The 19446-nt window shown below is 36.5% G+C and overlaps 1 protein-coding gene across 5 annotated transcripts in view; it reads right to left on the bottom strand.

The window, feature by feature from the left end:
• KLHL5 (kelch like family member 5) overlaps positions 1-18520 on the bottom strand; it is a 56618-nt gene extending 38098 nt beyond the window's left edge. For 2 of the 5 annotated variants that reach the window (XM_018068314.1, XM_018068322.1), the window contains exon 1: positions 18426-18520. Coding sequence is in view for 3 of the 5 variants with exons in the window: in XM_018068288.1 (XP_017923777.1) it covers positions 4900-5276 (377 nt within the window). In the remaining 2 variants the exon portion in view is untranslated. Of the gene's footprint in view, positions 1-4899; positions 5421-18425 lie in introns of those variants that run through there. The other 3 variants (XM_018068288.1, XM_018068297.1, XM_018068305.1) reach the window with 2 other exon arrangements.
• Positions 18521-19446: the final 926 nt, after the last annotated feature.

Here is a 19446-nt window from a genome sequence, read left to right as displayed (position 1 = left end):
CATGACAGTCACTGCAAAAATATGATCATCTTGCATGGAGGCCCCTTGCATGATCATCTGAACAAATAACTGGATTTCCCTGTGGCTTTCTAAGTCCATGCTGAAGGCTCTTGTTATCTATCTTATTACAACATCTACTGCTCAAACTTGGTAGATTCAATCTCCCTCATACATGCTATATAACTGTGCTGCACTAACTCTTTTCAAATGTTCATAGACATAACCCTATCCACATGGATGATAAGAAGATGATCACAAGTAGTCAGCGTCGATTCACTAAAGATAAATCTTTTTTGACCAACCTGGTGGCCTTCTACCATGAAAACAACTACCTGGATGTTTGAGGAGAGAACAGTGGATATGGTCTACCTCTGCTTCAGCAAGGCTTTCAACACTGTCTCTCACAACATCCTCACAGGCAAACTCAGGAAGTGTGGACTGGATGAGTGGACAGTGAGGTGGATTGACAACTGAATGGCAGATCTGGCTGGCAGATCCCAGAGGGCAATAACCTGTGGCACAGGGTCTAGCTGGAGGTCTGTCAGGAATGGTGTCCTCTAAGGTTCTATATTGGGCACTGTATTGTATTACTTATTCCTCAATTACCTGGATGAAGGGGCAGATGCCTCCTCAGCAAGTTCACTGATGACACAAAACTGGGAGGAGTGGTCGATATCCCAGAGGGTGTGCAGCCCTTCAGAAGGACCTCTACAGGCTGGAGAGATGGTCAGAGAGGAACCATCTGAAACTAAACATAGGCAAGTGCAGGGGCCTGTACCTGGGGAATAATAACCCCATACACCAGTAGAGGGTGGGTGCTGACCTGCTGTAAAGCAGCTCTGCAGAGAAGGACCTGGGGTTCCTGGTGGACAAAAAGCTGTCCAAGAGCCAGAATGTGCCCCTGTGGCCAAGAAGGCCAATGGTATCCTGGGGTGCATTAGGAAGAGCACTGCCAGGAGGTTGAGGCAGGTCATCCTGCCCCTTTACTCAGCCCTAGTGAGACGCATCTAGAGTGCTATGTCTAGTTCTGGGCTCCTCAGTACAAGAGGGACATGGAGCTCCTGGAGCAGGTCCAGTGGAGGGCTACAAAGATGATTAAAGGACTGGAGCATCTCTCTTATGAGGAAAGATTAAGGGAGCTGGGCCTTGAGAAGAGATGACTGAGAGGGGACCTCATCAATGCCTATGAGTATCAGAAGGGAGAGTGCCAAGAGGATGGAGCCAGGCTCTTCTTGGTGGTGCCAAGCAATAGGACAAGAGGCAACAGGCAGAAACTGAACATCAGGAGGAACTTCTTTACTGTGCACATGACCGAGCACTGGAACGGGTTACCCAGAGAGGCTGAGGAGTCTCCCTCACTGGAGATACTGAAGAACTATCTGGATGCAATCCTTTGCCATGTGGTCTAGGATGACCCTGATTGAGCAGAGAAATTGGACCAAGTGACCCACGGTTGTCCCTTCCAACCCTACCCATTCTGTGATTCTGCAATTACCCAAGTGAAGATATAAAAGGTACAGAGGGAAAGGAAAGAATTTTAATGGTAGCATGAAAGAAAAGAAATGAGAAGGTAAAAGATTCTCCCCTTTAAAACAATTGTCTTTCAATAACAAAGTTGCTTACTTTTGTCTAATTCATGCATACATCTAGCAAAAAAATGCTCTTTTGATAGTTTTTCAGTTAATTTCACATATCATACTACTATCATGCCACAATTAGGGAACCTATTAACTGTTCTTATTTAACAGTTTTGTGATAGGAGATATACAGAAATACATAGCACAATTAGGGTTCCTACAGAACTTATAGCTTCAAAGGTCAATAAGAGTGAGGTGAAAGAGAAGACATATCAAAGGTTGCTATAGACTGAAAACTCAGGATGGGGAGGCAGTCTTAGACTGGAAGTTACAGCATACTAACTCCAAGACTGATCATACAGAGCAACACTGCAGAGTAGCTACCACATTCAGACCTTGTCTTTAAATAATTACAGACATCTTACCAAACTGTTCAAGGTTAGCACACAACTGATGAATTCTGAAATCCTATTCATATTTAATACATTCCCATACTTAAATCAACAGTAAAGTAATTCCAACATTTTAATACATGCTTGGGTGAAATGAACCAGATACAACATTCTGCATACTAGGTATGCTCTAGGTATTTTTAGCATGATATTCACTGTGTTTTCAAGGTCTGTGGATTGCTCCTACAGCATCCACAAGAAAAGTTAAGAAAAAAAACAACTAATGCTAATAGGCTCAAATTTTCTATACAAGAGTCTGCACAGCTGTTGGAAAATTCTTAAAAGTGTACAAATCCAAAAGGATGACCATTGCCTCAGGAATGTAGGGGAACTAACAAACAGCAGCAATGGAGGAAATCTAGGAGACAAAAAACAGCAAAAGAATTCAAAACTCACTGTTCCAGTAAACCATCATTTGAGCTAATGCTGGTTACAAACAACACACAGAAGTACACTGTGAACAGCATTACAACCAACTAGCTCTGAGCCCTGAATCTGGATGATCTGTCTGCACCTCAGATGCAGCCTTTGCCAAAGATCTGGTACTAAACTTGGAATTTGGTTATCCTTTATGCCACCGAGGTCTATACTAATAATAAATTAATTTGACAGCAGGTCCCCTCTAAATGAATCATATAATGATCTAAAGTTTCCATAATGACAAGGTCCTGATCTAAATGCTTTTCTCTCTGTGATATATGACATGGTAAAGAGGAAGGATTGATACACACAAAGCAGGAGAGCTGCTTCTGTTACTTCATGCTTTTACAGCTTGTAACTGGGCAATAAGTTATAGAGGAGCACAGAAGTAAGGTAACTGTAGCTTCTACAAAAAGTTTTTAAGAAGGATTTTTTCATACACACAATTTGTTTGTAATGGAGGAGGTAAGAGGGTTTTCTCAGGGGAAAAAAAGCCCTTTGAAAACTACGTAGGTGAAGGTGTTGCTTTGGGTTTTTTTTCCTCAAGTCATCAGATAAGAAGCTGTATTTTAGACTATTAAGAAAGACCATTTAATTAAGTTAACATCAGAAAAACTCCAGGTGTTAAGCAGACTTATGTAGAGCTTATACATTCTTAACAAAGGAAGTGAACAAAACATGGTTTAAGTACAGTCTCCCCAAGAGACAAGATACAGATAACAATACAAAGCAAATTCCTATATTACCATCAGCTACATATTAAATTATACCAACACTGAACTCAAAATTTATCTAAAATATTTATTTTAAAGTAAAACATTAGCAAGAATTACAAGACAATAATGGAAATACAAATGACTCTAGATGTTATAGATAATTTAGAAGGTAATCAATTTACTAAGTTCAAATCCTTCGTGCATTTCCTGTAGTATACAACTCTGTCTGCAAAAAAACCCCAAACAAAACCAGACTTCTCACAACATCCTAAGTATCTGCACTTCTCCAATTCTACAAAGTAACAAACTATTTTCGTCATATGTACATTACTCTCCTACAATTAAGAACACATTTGTAGTAATTTGAACCTACCTATACATTTAACTCTTAAAATTACATTTTTTTCTACAGTGATTGCCTTGCTATGGTGAGAATATCCTAATTGGAGTAATGTTGTACATAAAAATTTCACATCACAAATATATGTTGCTGAAACAGAAGGTGCTAATGTATCTGTATCATATCCAGTGACACAGTTATTTAAAAATTCACACCTGAATATAATCTAAAATGTGACCTCTTCAGAGATATGTTACTTACAGATACATAGTTCTCGCAGCACTACAAGACTGTTGTTATGATCCATCAGTATGTAGGATCTCCTTTCCCATTAATTCTAGTATTTTGTCATACAAGCAAATACACTGTGTTCACGTCTAAGCATTTTTACTCTCCTTCCTTTCCTTGAATCTTTAAAGGTCATATAGACCATAAATAGTTAGTGTTTATATTATGGACTACTTTGCCCTTCCACTAAATTAATTCTTCTCCTAAGGAATGCAAAACACTAAACCACCATAAGTAGGTTGATCTGTCCTTAATAGGCTTTATTTAACACTGTACTCTTTTAAATTGCCACACTGAAATTCCACTTTCTGAAATGCCATATAGGTGCAAAGCTATTTTAAAAGCAAGAAAGTAAACATCATAGAATGGTTGACCTATGTACTAAATGAAATAATAGAATTAAACTGATAGTTCACAAGAAAGGTTATTAACTTGTCTAATTTATGACAACCAGTAAACAACTTTAATTTAAGAAAAAATTTCACTGTTTCATCTTTAGTAACGATATGTAAGAAAAGAACACCAAAACATCTTTACAGACAAAATAAAACTATTTTTCTTTTTACACTAGATGTACTGTTTAAGACACCCAGATGGGTAACTGCTTTCACTTTAAAGCACAAATTCATTGGCTTTCAATAGATGTAATGTTTTTTCTTTGATTTATAATGCATTTTTTACGGTTAACTCTCCCTCTTCTATAGAAACATATGGAAACATCAGGTAAGAATCAGAAGAAGCTTACTTTTTCATAATTTTCTCCTAACTGGCATAACCAAACAACCAGTGTCACTTCAAAATAATGTAACAAGCATCCTCTAACATTACCATGTAATGTTCATACAGCATGTACCTGGTATACTATTTAAAATATGAGTCCATCCATGTATGCGCTTTGTTTATCCCCACTGACTAAAGCTGCCTTTTTGAAAAGGTCCTAATAAACACACAGAACCTGATTATAAATATTATTCTGTTTCTGATGCACAGTTGCTGCCAGGTTTCTAAAGTATTTTAGTTTAGAATAAAGGCTAGTCTATATATGCATGCTAACTATAAACATGAAATGAAAACACGTTTCTCACAATAGGAAAGTAACAATTAACCTGCACGAACTGCTGTCCGATTCATTTTCTTCTTCACTCGCTCTATCATCTGTTTCTTGTCTGTCAAACCAACGTGCACTTCCACAGTCTTCTGCTGAGAATTCAAATGCAGGGATTTCTGAGGTGGATGCCATTGGCCAAAGAGGTGAATTCTGGAAATCCTGTTGGCTGGACCTTCTGTAGCCAACTGATGTTAAAGGTAAGTTACCTGAATCTAAAAACTTTGTGTCACCAGTTATTACATTTTGTCCTCTGTTCCAGAAGTCTCCCTGGTGGTTTTCAATTGCAGAGTTAGGGGCTGATGCCTGATGACCAAACCACCTCCATCTGATTTTTAAAATCTGCTTCACGTCAAACTCTTTACGAGAACCAGACATTCTTAGCGAAAGCCAGCGATCGTCTAGGCAACAGGGTAAGAAGCAGCACACATAAAAGAAGATTTGTGCACCCAACCAAGACAAGAGAAACACATGCTCTGCCTGTCTGTGGCAAGCAGATTTTCTACGGAAGGAGGGGAAAAAGCATTGCAATCACACAAAAAGGCTTCTTTAACAGTATGTCATTTGAATATAAACAAAAGGCAACAGACAGTGAAAAATCCTGAGTTGAAGAGAGGAGATGAAACAATCACTTCTATCAGGAAAAATGCTAATCGGTTTACCCTAAAAGCTCCGAGGCTTCTTCTGTTGCTCTCCTCTGACCATTAGCTTTCAAAAACACGAAACAGTATTCATTAAAGCCCTTTCAAGAGCTGAATACCAGCCCCTTTTCTTAAACCACAAATGACAGCAAACATAATCCCAGTACCGCATCTTAGAATCTCTGCTTCTTCTATTAACTCTTCCTACTACAGAGGGGAAAAAAACTGCAAAAACCAAACTAAATTCTTTCTACATTGCTAAAAAATAAATTTACAGAATTCTGCTGGGGAGAAACTGCTGCAAATAATTATTTTTCCCATTATAGGACATGCACTAACTTAAAAAGGACAAGAACAGCCTTGGAAAGCTCAAGGGACTAGTAGTGGGGGTTATAAAGCCTTTCATCTTGATGTGCTTTGATTCAAATCTAGGTCTGCAGTAACTGAAAATTTCTATCTGAAATGAGCTAATGGTTTCCATTCACTTATACATCACTAAAAGAGAAAGCAAGAAAAAGCCAATCAGTCACTACGCAAGACATCAGACACCCCCCTGCAAAACAGACAACAAAAGATGACTGCTCAAAAGGTTTCTTTCTAATCATGTACAATCAGCTGTTCCAAATCAAGTTAGAGATACTGCAGTGGAACAGTAAAAAAGAGAGATGGATACTTTTGAGACAAAACACTCTCTAGGACAGGTAATTTATATAACATATTAAAATACCCAACAAAAGTTTTTACTTGGATAAGGAAGAGAAAGCCAAAAGGACAAAATACACAATGACCAATTCACTGTTTCAATGAAAACCAGCCTACTTCCTCTATGATATATGGAGCTAGTTAGGTATAAAATGCTGAGATTAATTTCAGCCACATAGTAATAAATATTTTAGAACAACAAAGAGGCACTGGATTTTATCAGTTCTTGATAAACAGATTTACCTTTTCAAACTTTACAATCTGTTGAGTCTGTTCAACTCTCCAGGATACATATGCAAGAAATTTACAAGAAGTACTTCTTTTCTACCTACAGTTTTCATCAAAAGCAAAAGTCACCGTCTCTCAGATTAACATTATGAGCTTCAAAATGTGGAATCTTGTCATTAGGATACTAGTAGTGTTCTTTAGAACAGTCTATATGCAGAGTCCATATGAAAACTTAAACAGTGCCAAATGCTACCACCCAAACCCCAAACACTGTTCCAAACTCAATGCCATGAGTAAATCATGTTATTTCCTTGGGAACAACAATGCTGAAAGGGTTAGTTGTAACCTGGAAAGCTCACCCATCATTGCCCAGAACACAGTTATTTATGAAAGTGCTTCTCACAAATGCTAGAAAAGCTCATTTCTATAGAAACTGCATTCCAGCTGTTTCCACAAAGAGATGTTGCATTTCAGAGTGTGTACACTGCCAGCATCCTGGCCTACTGGAAGCCAAATACCAAGACCTTTGCAGCATATCCAGAGAACAGTTGAAAATACTTGGAAGGCAAGATGATTAAGTAGGTAAACATACAAAGCTGTTACCATCCTTGCTGGGGATTTAATTTAAACACAGAAAACAAGGGAAATATTTAAGAGAGGATTAATGATTTAACATATCAGCACAGAAATTGTACGGATGTTTAACCAAAATGATATGACATGCATACCCTACTCATCTTGTCCACATACAGCTAATTGTTAAAAGCTTAACCGGAGCGTTTAAACACCATCATTTGTGTAATTGCAAGTTGGGTGAAACTGCAATAAAGCCTAAGTACAAACAAAACAGCATCTTTCTATTTATTCTCTCCCTATGTTTTGTATTGGTGTCAGGTGTTCACTAAGTGTGAAGAAGTAGGACAAGCAATTGGTGTATTTGTTAACATTCATCAGAGCAGTAATATTTTAATTATCCATTTAACTATAAAAAGTAACCTTTAAATACTTTTATTTCTGCTGGTATGGTAAATTATACATAAGGACTGACCTGGATTCTCATTCTTGTGTAACAGACTCATTTAAAATTCAAGCTGTCCCAGTACAAGTCTACTAAGACAGTGGCAGATTTGCCGATTCTAGTGCTTTTTCAGCACTTTCCATTGACTTACAGCCCAATTACTGCTTGTCTTTGGCTGTGAAGCTATGGGCTCAAACAGAGATTAGAAAACAAAACATGCTGTAGTTTTAATGGACCAAAACATAAAACTGTTTTCTATTCTTTCATTTTTCTAGATTATACAAATTTTCTCCCTCTATACACTCCCTCAAAATTACACTTCTAAGATGGACTGCATTAAATATTTAAATTGTTTCTGTTTCATAGGAATTACTTATAAGTTTGTATTACAGATGACAAGTGCCATTAGATTCTTCAGTTCAAATTGACAGCATTCCTCAGAAATAATTGAGGGCCTCTTCTAGTTCTGGACAAGGTTTGTTACTGTGAATGATGCAATGGCTTTTATCAGGTCCCCTGCTGGGAGTTAACAGACTTCTGAGGAGATCTCAAATAATGAACTGTTAGGACTTCCACTTACTATGACCACCCAAACCTCATCTCTGACATCTCATCTAGTGATTGGTACTCACAAATACAAATGCCCACCCTTTATGGCCTCCCATCAGACATCTTTCTAATGCAATAACACATTTTTGAGAATCCTGATAAAAACATCTTAATCAAGCACAACATACAAAGACTTGTCAAAGATTCTCTAATATTTTTTCATTTACTAAGGTAAAAGTTTGCATTTAATGAAAAAACAACAGTGTCTATACCTATTTTTCTGTTCTTCAGTACTATTGCAGTTTCTATTTTGTGGTGAATCAAAACAACATTTTAAATATAGGTATACTGTCACCTTTGAGAACATAATTCTGTCTGCATTAATGAGGTCATGTAAGTTTACTGTGAAAACAATTTTAAGAACTCTGATTTTTAATTGAACAGACTGATATTCCTCCAAGTGGAGCACCTGAACATTTAAGTACATAACTTCTCTCATATAAGCAGCTTCACTAAGTAAATCCCTGCAGTAAGCAGTGAGGTACAGTTTCCCAGATTCTGTGTTGTGAACAAAAAGAAAACATATAAATGTGTGCTGCAGTTGTGCAAATAGGTAACACCAAGAACATCGCCTGACAGCTTTATAAATTGCTCTTTTCACAATCTTCAGAACAGTTATCTCCACAGAGATATAAAAATCTGGGTTTTTTACTAACCAAAAACGTTACTGCACTGACATCCTTTGAAATTATATATGTTTATTCATACAAGTTTTAAAGGAAGACTGTAATAGAGCACAACTAGTTAAAATTTAAACAATTTTACTTCTAAGATACTCCTACCATATATTTTGAGGGAAAGTGTACTTAATATTTAGAGTGTTTCAGTGGGAAATATGGAAACATTATTATTTACATAATTAGGCCTACCACTTCTATTTATTTTGACTTTTTCACTATGTAATCAATTAAGTTTTCAAATAAACAAATATGTTTATGGAATACTTGTTGAGGTACTTTTAAGATTTGAACCTCAACACCACTTTTCATGGTGACATTTTACCTGTCACTACTGTGTTTTGGCTTCAAAACCCATCACCACTCAACTTCTAACGCAACTCATATACAATATTTTCAAGGTATTTAGTCTGTCAAATGGATTTTAAAAAGGAGCATAAAGGCTCAGCTAGTCCTGAGAAGATATTAATGATCCTTTTATGTGCCAATTAAGAATGCAAATGTCAAAATAAGTACATAAAGTCTTTGTTTTGAATGCAGGAGTTGTTTCTCGCTTCAAAAAATACTGTTTAACAAAAGCATTAAATATAAAAAGATACATTTTAGACATAACTAGACTCATTAAGATATGAAAAAGTAATATTGTCATTGTTTAGTGATCCTAGATGTGTATTTAAAACATTAGAAAGGTTTGCTGACTGTAAGATGTCATCAATTAATCAAATGCGTACTTACAGCACTAAAAAGCATTCAAAATTTAACACTTTTTAAAATGTGACTTTCAAATTTTAAAATACTAATTAGAGGCATTAAAATAATTGGTCAAAGAAAACTGCCACTAATGAACCCCAAACTGCAATTCTGCTTATACCTATGCTTATGTTAGAAGAAATGTTAAACATTTATTTTCTTTTTTCTTCCCTATTCCTGTATTCCACACCCAAAATTACAGAAGTATCTCAACAAAGACTTCAGGAAGGTTGGTGTATTAATGCTTCGTGACTCTATAAAACAATAACCACTTCCTATCCCAAAGGTTTTTTAGAAGTGCAAACACTTCTGGTTCATGGTTATGTGAAAAGTGCCTTACAGCAGCAGCTACAGCACAGTTCATCCAGGAGAAAGACAGGAAAACATCCTACAGTTACTGACTGTATGTTCTTAAATTAATTTTTCTGACTGGTAGAAATGAGTTGTAGACAAATTACTGGCGCTGCATTGCAACTTTCTGCCACTTTGCATCACACATTTCTCTTGAGCGGTGCAAGCCACATGTTTAGAAATACTGACTTTGGAGCAGTCAGCTTAACAATAGCATGAAAAGACCTGTACAGAACAACAGCCTGGTTTGCTATTTATTTTATTCAGCTAAGGGCAGGGGGAAAGAAAGATTTCCATATGCAATACAAGACTACACTGTCAGATCCTAGATCAAGTGTCATACTGGTTTTACACACAATATTTTTACACACAATGTTTTTAATATTAAAACATTAACATTGATTTATTCAGTTAATACCCAAGCATTATCAGGGACTGCATCATCAACAAGCAAAACCATAGTGCAGACCTATTCCTAAGTAAACAGCACAGTAAGCTTAATCACACTCAAAAATGTTTAACTCTGAGTCCATCAGGTCAGCTGTGGTTTTTAAATTTTCTAATACAAAATGTACAACACTGTGACAGACCAGTCTCTCAAAACACAAAGTATGTTTTCTGTACCAAAAGGATCAAGTAGCAACACACAAGATGAAGACAAGCAAAAGATTCCCAGTTCATACACTCCGGGAATATTGGTACCAAAGATTCTAATGAAACTATGACTGATTTTAATAATAACAAGGTAGAATTTGGGAGGTGGGACCAGATGACCCACTGTGGTTCCTTCTACCCTGACCCATTCTGTGATTCTGTAAAAGTCACCAATTTAGACATGCCAATACTCCAGCACAAATCATCTCCTCTAGAAATGTCACTGTTAAGGAAGAGTGGTAACAAAACCACTATTCTGCAGATATTTAAAGAAGTCCTGCCAGAAGTATATCTATTCTTTAGAACGAGTTTAAGGAAGGTATTGCCTAAGAAAGCTACAAAAGACCTTATAAGACACTGAAAGATTGTGGCAAATCCAAACAAAATAACATGGAGATAGTTTCTGCATTTATCATACAAATAACATGAAAGCAACATAACCTATGAAATGAGCATCCTAATTCTATTTGTGCACTCACATTGATTCAGTGCCTTTATGCCATCAGAGCCTTAAGAGTAATGTCTGGATAGAATGAACCATTTTGGCAAGGTCAAGGTTACACAGATAAAAAGGAAAACATTTTGATCTACCGCCAGTTTGTGGTTAGGATTGTTACAAGTAAAGCAATGACAGCCAAGCATGGTAACTAGGTGTATAGGAGGTGAGGAATTCAATGCAACAGTTCCACATTACTGAATGGAAATGTTGCTCCATAATAGGTTATTCAAATCCCACTACTAAATGAAATCTTTCTTTCATCTTTTATATATATTAAAAAAGTAATGAGTCTTAATGAAATACTTTAAAAACATTGTGTTAGAACATTATCAAAAGGATACTGCATGTACAGATGTTCTCCCCCCTTCAGTATGACATTAAGATTTTCTATGCCAACTCCAAATATGTATGATTTGCTTTAATACAACAGTATGGTACAGAACAGCACTCTTCCCATTCAGCTTACCAATGATGACTGCTCCCTATACATTTCACTGAACACAGATGAAGTGATGGCCATGCAACACAAAGAAATTACCTTTATTTCTTAAGAAATACAGATATTAGAGATTTTTAAAAGAACATATTATAATAAGGACTTGCGAGATTAATCAGCATGAATCACTACTAAAAATCCTGTTTATAATTAGACTAGTAGCTGACAGATACAGGACTGTAGAGTCATTAGAAAGGTTTGGGTTAGATGGGACCTTACAGATCACCTAGTTTCAACCTCACCTCCATGGTTAGGGACACCTTCCACTAGACCAGATTGCTTAAAGCCCCACCCAACCTGGCACTGAACACTTCTAGGGATGGGGCATCCACAGCTTCTCTGAGCAACCTGTTCCAGTGCCTCACCATCCTCACAGTAAAGAATTTCTTCCTAATATCTAATATCTAATCTAAACCTACCCTCTTCCACTTTAAAGCCATTCCCCCTATTCATCTTGGAGGTCTCCTCTGGACTCAGTCCAACAGGTCAACGTCCTTCCTGTGCTGGGAACCTCAGAGCATTACTAGAAAGTATTCTCTTGTAGAGTAGGAAACCCAACCCTTTAATTGTATTTCTCCATAAAAAGTAACATTTACAGCACTAACTGTAAATCTGAAATGAAGCACTGAAATTGGAGATGAATACCAGAGGGCAATATTCATAATCATGTGGTCCCAGAGATGTTTAATTTGAATTATACATATATGTTTATAAATACAAAACAAAATGCCTTGTATTACTTGCTTTAATTGTAAGCATTGTAACTTGATCATAGATTTTTTCATATTACATAAGCTTCACAAAGTCACAAAAGTAAGATGATTAAATTAGAGATGTTAATTAAAGGCTTCCATTGATTTTACTAGTGATTTGGCTCAAGGAAGTATTATTAGGAAAAAATACGCAGAACAAATCACAGTACATATAATTATTCCCTTCACTCTAAAACAAAACTAGTTCTCTGCTTTGGTCAATGTTGCTTAAAATAGTATGTATCTAAGGCACACAAGGAAAAATATCCTTTAATTCTGTACTTGGATACTATTAAATCTCAGATTAAGCTATGTATCAAGTCACCATGCAGTCCTAAACATAATCAGAAAACTGGTTTCTTAGGTTCTTCATTCTGTCTCATCGGTTTCGTGTGAAAGTAATCTCAGGTTCCCCGCTATTATTTATTTCACAAGCTCTTCTGACAATAACTACAGTTCTTCTGCCTGCTTCATCTCATGTAGTCTCCCCTACCCCACATGCATACATACTCCCTACTAAGTACCAGAACAGACAGTACAAGCAAATTCTTTGTCATATTCAGACTGAGAACAGGCCCATCAGCTGGCAGGTGAAGTAGAATTACTTATTTGGCCTTCCCTACCCACCCATAGTTTCAAAACCTTTCAGAGATTTAAAACACAGTAAGGGCTCCATTCTGTCAGAGCCTGACTGATATTGGCAAGTAGACAGAAATGTGATTAGGGAGGAACTGATAAACCAAAAGACATAAACCCAGCTCACTCGGGGAACTCACAGATGCACAAGCTGCCTGTTTTTTGCTCCTGTGTGTGTAAAACTGCCTTAGCCTGAGTGGCTACATATTGCCTAAACCCAGGATTTAGAAACAAAGTAGAACAGAAATCAACACAACAGCTCATTTTTCAAACACAACTCTGAGCTCCTATCCTTCCCTGGTTGTGTAAAACTGAAATGAGCTTGAGCACATAGACGCCGATGGCAGAAGTCTAGACCACCTATTAAAGCTTTAAATCACTAACGTACTTGCAGAGTTAACTGCTCAGCTAACCTAAGCAGCATAATGATCCCATCTTAGCTGCCTTACCCTCTTTTTAAAGGAATCCTTAAATGTTTCCCGTTCTGCACAGAGAGCAAGAACTAGGCATCAGCAATATAAATGAAGTGCCAGAAGGAAGAGTCGCCTGTTGGCACTCCCAGGGGCACGAGGTCCACTACTGAAGTAGCATGCTCAAGAAAGGGAAAACTCTTGAACCCAGATTGCTAAACTGTCAAAAGGAGAAGGCATAATCAAGAAAAAACATTCGTTATTTGCTTACCACGTGTTTTTCCAGTTCTCTCATATGAACTCTAGCTAAAGTCTTAAGGGAAATACAAAACTAATGTGTTGCACTACTGGATGTAGATCTCCTCAGATTTAGACTGTCTGCAATCGTTTGCCCATCTATCCTCCCCATTAGCTCAAAGTTCTAAAAATTCCTTACTTAGCTTTCAGTACATGTACATATTATTTCTCATTCATTGAGCTTTTATGTTTTCAAACAATAATGTTTGAATATTTACTGTAACTATCACTTAACCTGTTTTAAGTACAATTGTTCTTTGGTTGAACTGTTAGACAATTTCTCATGCAAAGGTGCAAATTAAAATTGTATTTGTTAATTACAAAACCTTTCAGGAAGTGAAATGAGGTACAAAAGAGTGAAATTTTATTACTTATCACTTGATCTGCATACATGTTTGTAAACTCATACATTAATTTCAGTTAATTACTTTCATTTCCTTGGAAAATACTTCCAAGTTTAAAATGCCTTGGTGCTTGGTGAAGATCTTGCCAATCTTATCAAGTTATGATAACATTATGAAATGCCCTACTTACTCAATGCTTTAATTATAGTTTGAATGCAAAAGCTTGTGATTACATTTACATCCAAAAATACAATTTCTCTTACTGCATGTGAAAGAGCAAGATTTAAACTTTGATTTCATTTCTGGCAAGGACAAAGTGATAATTTAATATTCAAAAGTACTTCTTTTCAGAATATTAGGATATGTTTTACATTATTTACCAGACAAATGCATATGGACATAAAGAATAACCAACATAGAATGCTTTACTTACCTGGACAGCAGCTATCAGCCTAATAGCTTATTTGTGCAAAAGTCAACATAAAACGTCTACTCTGGTAACAAGTAAGAACGTGCTTGCAAACAATCCAATCATCAAAACCATTGTAAAACCCTCATCTTCCTGTAAGCTTCTCCTACATCTCCTCACCACTTATACACTATTTGTAAACTTTTAATTAATTTGCTAATTCAGCCACATTACTATTTGTATTCTTTACAGTTCAGCTTAGTAAACTTCACTGGACTTGAGTCTCGTCTTACTGTACACTATGAATATGTAATATATTACACAGCCAGGTGCTGGGAATATTTAATTCATTTTAAGGGTATACTTTAGCCCGATTTTGCCAAGTTCTACTGGTTCTGAGGCTGAGGCTACAGGAAGTCCACGAATGGTGTGAACTTTTTTTTGTAATGAATAATACTACTTCCACCCAAGTCAACTCAAATCTGTACTAGACAGATGATATCATCACCACTGTCCCTATATAGCCCATATAAAAATCTTATCAGTATTTCCTCTTACAGCTTTGTAACATACTGGCGAAAGGAGATGAGGTGGGAGTAATGGCAGGCACATCAGAAATAACATGAGCATTTAAAGAATAATCTAAAAGAGATTTTAGCTAATGTAGTCCTCTCCCTTTTTTTTACCAAATTTTTGAAAGCACGATGGTATAAAGACCTGATCACAGATTTTCCTTTTCTCTCTTTCTGTTTCTTCATTACTCTTTCCCTTTGTTAACAATGTATACAGAAAATGGATTCAAAAGTGCCAGGAAAAAAAAAAGAGTGCTTAGGAAGTGAACCTGCTTATAGTTCAACAGGGTGTAAGATCTTTCTGTCTGTAGTGAATATTAAAAAATGTTATGTCTAAACAGTTCCAGCAGTTGAGAATATGGTGACAAAAAGCAATGGTGAGCACAAAAGGATTACAAAAGCCATAAGCAGATCTTATTACCACAACCTCTCACTTTGACAAAGCTGTGTGAAACATGGAAGGAAGAATAGGAAATACATTCTGCTCCATCTAATTCCAGCTTTTAAAATATACTGCCTATTAGATAAACTAATTACAAAAGACAAAAAGAGAGAACTTAGGGAAACTAGTAGGAAACAGATACAACAGAAATACTTTTAAAATAGAAACATTTAACTGAAAATTTGCAACTCTAAAGTTGAGCTATTTTTTATGTTTTGTGTTTAGCTTTTCAAAAGAGTATCTATTTTCCTTTTCCTTTCTGGTAATTGCTATCAATCTGGCATTTCAGAAGAAAGTTGTACCTCAGATACCAGTCTGTAAAGAAAGTGTTTCCTGCAGAGCCTCTCTTCTTACAGGTTTAAATTCCAATCAGAGCTGAGATTGGAGGGGAGGGATTTCTTTTTAACCAAATACAGAACTATAAACACAAATAATGAGTGATCAAAGAAATAATCACACTTCTGGCCTCCCAACATTCAGTGTTTCTCAGAGTCATTTAACTTTTTACATAATGTTGTCCTTTCCAACACTACTTATGAAAGGCTTTGCCAAGGTGAGAATTGCTTTGTTGCTGGAGCCAGAAAGACTATCTAGCTGAACAAATGTCTCCACAATTGCAACCCACAGGAATAATTAAAGAAAGACTATCAGAAACAGGTCTGAAGGCATGAAGTTGTCCACAGCACTCCTGCTGAGGGTGGTTGAGCACCAGAACAGACTCTCCAGGGAAGTGGTCACAGCACCAAGCCTGACAGAGTTCAAGAAGCGTTTGGACGATGCTCTCAGGCACGTGGTGTCCTTCTTGGGATGTCCTGTGTAGGGCCAGGAGTTGGATTCGATGATCCTTGTGGGTCCCTTCCAACTCAGCAGATTCTATGATTCTGTGTTAAGTTACTTTCATTCTTTTTAGGCAAGACACATTCTGCTGTTCCTCCTCTCCTCCATATAAAATTCGGTACATGTCGGCATGAGAAACACCTTACATTTTCAAGGCATTTTTCAAAGGCTTAAAAAGCTCTAATTATGCAAAATATTTGGGCGTGCTGTGGTTTTTTAAAACTGTAAGGGGTAACATTTCTCAAAGTTAGTCCCCCACTGAATGTGTAATACAAGGCCATAGAAGATTTCACAAAATGCAGGTAGAATGTTGATTTAAATTGCAATTTCTTGAACTGGAAAGTATTGCAAATTTTAAGCAAGTTGGTTAGATTCTTATTAAGTTTTAAATTAAGTTCTTTTCAATAGAGTCAATACAATGTATTTTTGCTATTTTGACAAAAGCATCAGCTAAGGCAGTAAGGCAAGTCTATCTCCAGACACATTTTCAAAGAGATGAAGCCAGTGCTCTACCTTCAATTTCACTATTCTACAAAAACATCTTGTACAATTTTATAAACAGTTTTCCATTAACTCTGAAAATGTCATGGGTGCCCTTGCAATAATCCAAGCTACTAATCAAAAATTCTTCTTCAAATATATCCTGTTCTTATGGAAGACACTAGGATTTTTAACATTAGCTGCACTTCGAATTGCCAGAAGAGGTAATCAATTGGCAAACTATTCCTCTGAGCAGATTAAAATCAATACCTCTCTCAACTTTACAGAAATTTGTCCTCTGGAAAAATGCCAATATAGTCCATAAAACACAATTACTAATCAGCAGCCCTGCTTGAAATTACTCATTCTACCTTGCAATAAGATGTGAATAAAGATTTATCTCATAGTGATCCACCTTTTCAGTTCCTTTTCTTTGGAGTACATTTTGGCATTTGCTTCAAATTCTTTTTAACTAGCATGATCACTGTACAAAAAGGTGCAGGTCAAGTCTAAAAATTCTGACAATCTCGAGGAGGTCAGCTATTTTGGCAGGTGGAGCTACCACATTTTGAACTACTGCAAAAAACTGAAAACACAAAGTCTGTTCACAAAGTAATTTCTGGGTAACCTTAGCAGTTATCATAATTTTTAAAACTCAGGAAAGGGTTGATGTCATCTATAGTGAAAGATACTAACAAGGATATGGACTGACCAAGGAGGGAAAGATTGTGACAGATGATGAACAGTAAAAAAGACCATCTCTCTTCTATATTACAACATGAATAAATTCTAGATTATAAAGGAGTGTGTTTCTTTATCAGCATTTCCAAAGCAGAGAGATCTCACAGTCAAGAAAGCAGATTTTTTTCACTTTAGTAAAACCTAGTCATCATCATGGCTAGGCTTCGCAAATGAAGATTTGGGGAGGGCTCTACCCACGTTTGTTACAAGCGCGCTGGTGACTAATAAGGCCAATATGAGATAGGCACATCCAGTTGCAAAAGGCAGTAAAACCTAGTATTCCTAAATTAATTGGATTGCTTTTGTCACCCTTGCCGCTAATTTTCAGCAGTATTTTACTTTACAGAGAATTCAGATACAGCTAGATTCTTGCATGTATTCATGTTTTCAGCATTCTTTTATCCCTTCGCTTTGTGCAAATGTCAAAGCCATTCCCTTTGAAAATTACTTGCACTTAGAACAGTCTTACTACTTTGCTGCTAAAAAAATGAAATAAAGTGAAAGTCAGTCAGTATTATTGGAGTAATGAGATTTGACTGTGCAGTTGGTGGGCCTTTATTCATAAGAATTTCTATAAAGCCATATTTTCTCTAACAGACTCTCTTATCGTTTTTCCTGTTTTTCCTATAATGATTAAAAGATTCAAAGTGAAAGGCTTCTCATGCATTTTGAAAAGATCAAAACTGAACTTTACAGTAATACTGACAGTCTTCTAAAAAGCATGGTTTGATAAAGAGCACAAGTAATGAAATCACGTAAAAATGGTTAAAAAACACTAGCATGTGAAGTCTACAAGGGCAAAGTCGATTCCTGCTTGTGTATGCTTGCTAGAAACAAGCCCTCAAAAGATGTGCAATATAACACACAAAAAAAAAAAAAAGATGAAATTTCAGGTGTAAGGAAGACCCAGTATCCTTGTGGGCTAATATCACATTCCTTGTAGCATAACTTACTATTAGAATTGAGTAAATACAATAATTACCTATAACACCGGAATCATCTCTAGTTGTTCAAAGAATCCTGTTGTTCCATTTGTCCTCCTCTTTCCAAAAAAACTGAGGTAGCAGAAAAAAATCTGGAGGTAGAAAAATAACAGTACAAAGAAATAAGAACAAGCCATTGGGAAAAAAAAATTAAAAAATCTCAAAAGCAGATTCCCTACTCTATTCAGATAGAACTTCCTTCCATTTCTGCTGTGATTCCTAAACTTTCTGAGGAAGACGATAAAAGCGTGTCACTGCACAACTGTCACCTTAGTTCCTTCCACGACTTCAAGTTACATACCCATCAACCAAGACCCCAAAAGAAGAAGGGAAATTAATATGAAATTTTTAATTTTAATTAATATGAGACATGAACTCTCAAGCAACACTGGATTACAAGGCTGTGTCTCTTTAAAAAAAAAAAATAACCTTAGTCCATTTTCACCCTTATCTTTGATTAGCTGTAATTCCATGAAGGGAAAAGCAGTGAAGTATTGATCTGCCATATGAAGCACCTAACACTGTTTTCAAAGACTAAAACTGATGGTATTGGTGAATAAAGCCAACTACCACCACTTAACATGTTTCCTTACATGGAGCAGCTCTATAAAAATTCACACTTACTGTCACAGTGGTTCTCAACTCTTTCCTATTTACAGACCACTACAAATCTTAAAAAAATCTAGCCTGCTGAAATAATATGTGTCTCCTTTTGGCTTGGTACCGTGTGCAATGGTACCAAGTGACTATGTACACTTTGAAGTGAAAGAAAGTAGCCTTACATGATACCTGCATACATAATGTGATACCTAATATTTGACTTCTCATGATCTGATCTTTCTTACTAGATGCAAGACTGTCCTAGGTCTCTGAATGGTAATACCACCTCATTCTTGCATCTGGAGCAAATAACCTCATCTTGCCTACATGACTGGGTTTTAAGGCCAGACAGCCAAATAATACATGTATTTATGGTCAGCATTGCTTTGCTGGTAACTTTGAATTAAAGATTTTCTTCTT

The sequence above is a fragment of the Manacus vitellinus genome, unplaced genomic scaffold (assembly GCF_001715985.3).
Source record: "Manacus vitellinus isolate BGI_N305 unplaced genomic scaffold, ASM171598v3 scaffold_0_pilon, whole genome shotgun sequence".
Classification (NCBI taxonomy): Eukaryota; Metazoa; Chordata; class Aves; order Passeriformes; family Pipridae; genus Manacus; species Manacus vitellinus.
This window is presented reverse-complemented; position numbering and strand designations above follow the sequence as displayed.